General features: G+C 56.7%; 1 protein-coding gene across 1 annotated transcript; it reads left to right on the plus strand.

Moving 5' to 3' along the window:
* The first annotated feature begins 3682 nt into the window (after positions 1–3682).
* Positions 3683–6059, plus strand: LOC107323033 (ammonium transporter Rh type B-like). The gene has a single exon (XM_015881723.2). The coding sequence runs from the start codon at positions 3728–3730 to the stop codon at positions 5063–5065; it is 1338 nt and encodes a 445-aa protein (XP_015737209.1). The 5' UTR covers positions 3683–3727; the 3' UTR covers positions 5066–6059.
* Positions 6060–6715: the final 656 nt, after the last annotated feature.

The raw sequence follows: 6715 nt of genomic DNA on the forward strand, positions 1-6715 counted from the left end.
TTGGGCTGTTGGGGAGCGCATGTGTGTGCGGTCCCGGCGCCTCCACATGTTGTGTTACACAATGTGCTAACAAGATGGAGCGGGCCGTGGCCGCGTGATGCGCGGTGACGTCTGTTCCTCTTTGTCCCTGGGCAGAGAGAGGGGCTCGGGGGGGGGGGCTGGCCACCTGCCCAGCTCCATGGGGCAGAACCAGCCAGTCGCTGGTGGAGGTTGCGGCATCTCCGTGACAGCTTTGGGGGAAGAAAAAGGGATGGGTTGGAAAATAGCCGGGCATTTGGGTAGGACCTACACTGGGTGCTTGGGTAGGACCTACACTATGTGTTTGGGTAGGACCTACACAATGTGTTTGGGTAGGACCTACACTGTGCGTTCAGGTAGGACCTACACTGGGTGCTTGGGTAGGACCTACACTATGTGTTGAGGTAGGACCTACACTATGTGTTTGGGTAGGACCTACACTGGGTGTTTAGGTAGAATCTACATTTGTGTAGGACATACACTATGTGTTTGGGTAGGACATACATTGTGTGTTTCTGTAGGACCTATACTACGTGTCAGTGTAGGACATACACTGTGTTTGGGTAGGATCTACAGTGAGCATTTGGGTAGGGCCTACAGTGGGTGTTTGGGTAGGACCTACAATGGGTATTTAAGCAGGATCTACAATGAGCATTCAGGTAGGACCTAGAGTGGGTGTTTGGGTAGGACCTACACTGAGCATTTGTGCAGGACATACACTGTGTGTTTGGGTCAGACCTATAGCAAGTATTTATGTAGGACCTACAGAGCAGGAAGAGGTAGGAGGAGAACATTCACAGGCAGCAGCACAACAACAGCTCTTTAGGAAATGTAACTTCTGTTGTGCCCTTAGGGTGACACTAAGCTAGGAAGGAAAGCAAGGCAGCCCCCAGCAGCCCTTGGGCACCGCATGGTGCCTTGGCTGAGCATCCCCTGGTGGGCATCCTGGCCCCCTTCCACACTGATGCCAGCCCAATGTCAGCATGATGCCACCCTGATACCACTGCAGCCTCACACTCCCCCAGCCATCCCACACACAGGACCCCTCCCCACACCATGTCCCCAAGCCCTAACGTGACGCAGAAGATCTGAACAATCCTCCCGATCCTCAGCGCCCTGGATGCAGATCCATGTACTTATATGGCCTGCGAGATGCGGTGGGACTATGACCAGCGTCTGGAAATCCAGATATGACTAGATCCCTTCATTAGTAATTTCTTGTACATGACTTTCTAGACCATAGGGATTTGTTAAATTTGCAGGAGTGTTTTCTCACAGTGCCACGGACTGGCTGCTGCCAGCATACATTGGCTCAGATCTGTCAGATCCTGTTGCCTTATATGACCCGCCGTTAATTCCGCTTTTCTTTGTATCCAGCCCTCAGCGGGGAACTCCTCGAGCAGTCTCAGCGTGGATCATGCTAAAATGGTTCCCCGGCCCTCCTGCCATAAAACAACTGCCCACACAGTGAAAGGGGGATGTGGGGGGTGGAAAGCAGCTCTCCCACCCCACCACCCCGCTCCTCTCCAGACGCTTCCTCCATCCCTGCGCTCCGGTGCCGAAGTGAAACTTATCCTATAAAACCCATCCCACAAAACTCATCCCTACAAAACTCATCCTGCAAAATGGTCCTGAAAGGACCGGACTTTTCCCCTATTGCCCCCACACTGTGGGGACAGCAGTGTCCCATAGGCACACCCCGCTCTGTGGGTTAATCATTGACGGCTCCATGGGGCTGGGGGTGCCAATGGGGCCAGGGGGACTTTCCCTTCCCTGGTGACCTCTTGAAACTTTGCCCTCTCTTTATGGGGGCCATAAAGGTTATTTTTTAATCGCACCCCAGCAGGGTCCCCTGTGCTCTGCAGCGGGGTCCTTGGCCTGAGGACAGACAGCATCACTGCTCTTTGCCCTCGTGTGGGTTTGGAAGCTTGGGGTGGGTTGGGGTAAGGTGTCAGGGTGCCGAGCAGCACTATACTGGCTGCCCTCAGCTTTGTGCCTCTGTGAGCCCATATGAATGTCCTAAAGCCTCCAGCACTGCTCTGGCAAGATTTCCAGCTGGAAAGAGAGCACCCACCTAAGGAGCATAGGGCATCCCGCTGAGCCCACAATTCCCTATCAGCCACTGACAAAGATAAGGAGCCATTAGCTCCCCATACAGCCCCCAGCTCTCTGCTTGTTAAATACCTGTTCAAAGCTCTCCTTTCCTTCCAGGCAGCTTTTCCAAACAGCATTTTCTCCAGTTGTTTGTTGCAACAATTTGCCATGCCATTGGAAACCCCAAATTGAAACCCATCAGGTGTGTGATGTGGCAATGGGCTATGGGTGAGGAGTCAGCTGTGCTGAAACCTCTTTTTTTTCCCCTTTTTTTTGTATCTGTGAGAAGGACAGGGCATCCCCTCTGCCCCATGGCACAGGGTGGGGGAGTAGGGGAGAGCAGGAGGAGCCCCAGAGCCACTCTGCTCTGCTGTGGGGCACCCCATTGCACACCCCAGCCCCACATCGAACACCAGTCCTTGGATACATCAGGTAAACCCCATGCATCCTTGCAGTCCCAAAATGACAATCTCCTGCCCCAGACAGATGGAAGGATGATCCTGAGCCTCTGCTGCTGAGGATGGAGCATCTCCTTGTCCCAGCCCACAAACCCTCATATCCCTCTGCCCTTTATTTTGCAGTCCGAGGTGGCTGAGCACAACTCAACCCCATCACCGTACCCAAAGGCGCTCCCTCCAACACACCTCCTATCGATGTTGCCCTGATTTCCAGCATCACTGTGTTGAAAAAAATGGCAGGGAAGGGTTTGGCAACGCGGCCGCGCGCGGATTATTCAACAATTGTTTCCCATTTTGCGCCCTCGCCTGCCTCATCCTCCAGTAACAATGACGAAGAGCGGCGCGGAGCCAGCGCCCGCGGCAGGGGTGTTGAGATCAGGGACAGCACAAAAATATCTTCTCTCTGGAACAAATATTTACCAACCCTTCTGCCTTTTGTTCTTGTGGTTCTCATATTTTTTTTCCAGACATTCACTGGCAAAATGTCACATTAAACAGCAACCCAGAAACTTCGGGGTAGCTGCTTGGCTGCTCTGGGCTTTGTTTTTCTCGCGCGCTAATTGTTAATGAATTTCCAACCATTCAAGCCAACACAAACCTGTGAGAAAATGATCTTTGCGGCCTGATTTCGGGGCTTTACGGGGCATCGTGAAGGTTGGGCAACGCGTGCGTGGTACCGAAGCCATGGTGAGCCTGGGGCTGTCCCCATCCGGGCAGAGCCGGCAGCGCTCAGCCATGTCCTGCTGTGTACCCACATGGGGGACCCTCCCAGCAGCGGTACCGCTGATGGGTTCTGGCTCTGGGGTTGCAGATGGGCAAAAGTGGGTGTATATCACTGTGTTCCCCTCGGTCTCAGCACCACCACCAGCCCCATGGGCTGCTCTGCTGCCCCTCCGCAGCTGCCCTTTGATCTCATCAAGACCCAAAAAGCCTTGCATCCTATTTTTATGGTGGCCAAACAGGAGCGAGGGGGTCATTTATTGCACTGAAAGAAGTGGAAGGGGGGCGGCAGGGAGAAAAGCCTCCTGGTCCATCAGCTCCTATTTCCTGTTAAAAATTAACCGTGGCCATAAAATCCCCAACACACGGCGGAGCGCAGCTCAGCACCAGCCCTTGTGCTGCTGCACCACTGCCACCATCCTGTCCCCACCTTGGGGATGGCACTGCCACCACCCTCCAGCACCCGCTGCCTCCTGCCCCTCTCACTGGGGTTGTTCCAGGCCGCCCTGCTGCTCTTCTTCGCCCTCTTCATCACCTATGACCAGCATTCTGCTGCACCCACAAACTCAGAAGACACCGAGCATGCAGCCAAGCAGCTCCACAGCACCTTCCCCTTCTTCCAGGACATCCAGGTGATGCTGGTGGTGGGACTGGGGCTGCTGCTGGCTTTTCTGCCCCGCTATGGGCTCAGCGCATTGACCCATAACTTCCTCTTGCTCAATGTCTCTGCGCAGTGGGCACTGATGCTGCAGGGTCTGCTGGACCGCCTGCACCATGGCAAAGCACTGCTGGGGCTCCACAGTATGCTCAGCGCTGAGTTTGCTGCTGTCACTGTGCTCATCTCAGCAGGAGCCATGCTGGGCAGGACAAGTCCCAGCCAGCTGCTGGCCATGGCCCTCTGCGAGGTGCCCATCTACCTGGCCAGCGAGTGGCTCATCGTCACCCGGCTGGGTGTCCTGGATGTGGGTGGCACCATCACCATCCATGTCTTCGCCTGCTACTTTGGCCTTGGTGTGTCCAAAGCCTTGTTTGGGAACACAAAGCCAACAGTGCACCCTAAAGAGACCCCAACGCCGCGCTCTGACCTCATGGCCCTGCTGGGAGCACTCATCCTCTGGGTGTTCTGGCCCAGCTTCGTGGCTGTGCTGTGCCAACCAGGGGATGCCCAGCACCGTGCCATCCTGCACACCCTCCTGGCACTGAGTGCCAGTTCCATCACCACTGTGCTGATCTCCATCCTGCTGGAGCACGATGGCAAGCTGAGCGCAGCTCACCTGCAGAATGGCAGCCTGGCGGGCGGCGTGGCCATCGGTGCAGTGGCCGACATGCATATCACTCCAGCAGCTGCCCTGGCACTGGGCAGTCTCTCCTCACTGCTGTGCATCCTTGGCTTCCAGTTCCTCACCCCACTCCTGGCAAAGAAGCTGTCACTGCAGGACCGCTGTGGGATCCACAACCTGCACGGCTTGCCCGGCATCCTCGGTGCGGTGGCCAGCATTGTAGCTGCTTTGGTGGCCCCCAAGGATAGCAGCGAGGCAGCAAGGCACTGGCAGGCACAGTGGCAAGCAGCTGGGCTGGTGGTGGCCCTCGGTGGCTCGCTGCTTTCTGGGTTGCTGGTGGGTGCTGCACTGCGCCTGCCCTGCCTGGCCCCACCACCTGAACCACTGTGCTTCGAGGATGCGTTGTACTTTAAGCTCCAGGAGAGGACAGAGAACCCCCCAGCACTGGGCGGCAGCACCGAGGGAGTCCCCCTGGCCATGAAGGAGTGTGAGTAGGCACCAAATGTGGGATATTCTGTGGCATTTCCAGCAGCTCATGCAGAATGCACAGCTCTGGCTGCTGAGGATGCTCCTTTGCAGCACCCTTCTGCCCACACCCACCTCAAGGCTGCAAACCTCTGCCCCCATGCACTGCCAGGAGTCAAACACACAACCCTATGGATCCGCAGTCCCATGGATCAGGTTTTATGTCTGTGGATGTATGTTCCCTACCTGCCAACATGGGATGGCCAACATCCCTATGCTTCCCTGTGCTTCCCCACCGCATCGCTGCCAGAGAGCTGCAGGGCTGGAAGCAGTGTGGTAGATGAGATGACTGCAAGCAAGGGATTTCAGGGAGATTTCATAAGCTACAGTGTCCTGGATAACCCAAACTCCACCAGGGCTCCCTGGATAAATTGCACAGGGAGCTGCCTCCCTTTTTAGCCAGCGCTGCCCAGATTGCTGCTCAGACAGAACCAGATTGCAGGAAGGACCCTCAACTCATGGAACTCTCTCCGCACCCCAACACCAAGGCTGGGAGAGCAGAAGGCAGCATGGGGGCCCCTGCAGGAAGAGCAGCAGCCCCATCGCACGCAGCCTGGCCCCACTGCCACCCCACTGAGGACAAAGGCTGCGGTCCCTTGACGGCAGGCAGCACGGGGCTGCATCCTGCCTGGGGAGGGCTGTGATTCACAGCCCTCTCTCCATCTCCATGAGTCACCGCACTCCTGCTCCATCACTGCCACAGAGACCACGTCGAAGGCTCCCAAAGGGGGGTAAAGGCAGTGAAAAGCCCCCCCACCCAGTGCCTGCTGCAGGGATGGGAGCTCTGGGCACATAGGGACCCCACTCTGAGCCCCGCAGCTTGGGGCTGCATCCCCACTGCCTCGCGTGGCCCCAGGCAGAGCCAACACCGAGAGCGAAGCTGGGGAATTCGCCCTCCAATAATCACAACCAGGCTCAGCAGCCCGGGCGGGTTTGGTTAATTGTTAGAATAAAATATTGTTCAGTTCTGACAAAGGAATCCTGCCCCGCAGCCCGGCGCGGCAGAACAATGGGCCCTGGCGGAGGGTGCCACAGGCCGAGCAGTGGGGATGGGGGCTGAGCACAGCCCACAGTGCCCCGCAGCAACAACGTGGCCTCGTGGAGGTGTGCATGGTGGGGGCATGAAGCAGAGCTGGGTCCCTTCCTGCCATCCAGCCCACATCGCACATCAAGGGCCTCTGGAGCCTGTGCTGCCCCATGGAGCTGTGATGCCATCGGGATCTGGAATTGGTGTTGCTCTGACTGAGCCCAGCATCCCACTTTGCTGGTATCCCACTGCATGGCTGCAGCTCCAACGAGGTCACAGAGGAAGGTGCATGGGGCTGGCAGCTCCAGAAAGTGCAGCTACTGCCTTGGGAAACTGCTGTGCTAGAATCACATGCACACACGTGAACAGGCATGCACAACCACATGCACACATACATACCCACTCTCAGCCCCAAAGCTACAGCCCCTTTGCTCATCACATCCAGCAGCACAGCACAGGCCTCTCTCTGTGCTCCCTTTTGGATTTCTCATGCTTTACCCACTCAGCCTCTTTGCAAACACACCCCTCAGTTCTGAGCTGTTTCCCAGCACCCCCAGCCCATCCCAGCGGGGCTGCAACCTCCTGCAGAGCAC

This window comes from Coturnix japonica, chromosome 20 (assembly GCF_001577835.2).
Source record: "Coturnix japonica isolate 7356 chromosome 20, Coturnix japonica 2.1, whole genome shotgun sequence".
Classification (NCBI taxonomy): Eukaryota; Metazoa; Chordata; class Aves; order Galliformes; family Phasianidae; genus Coturnix; species Coturnix japonica.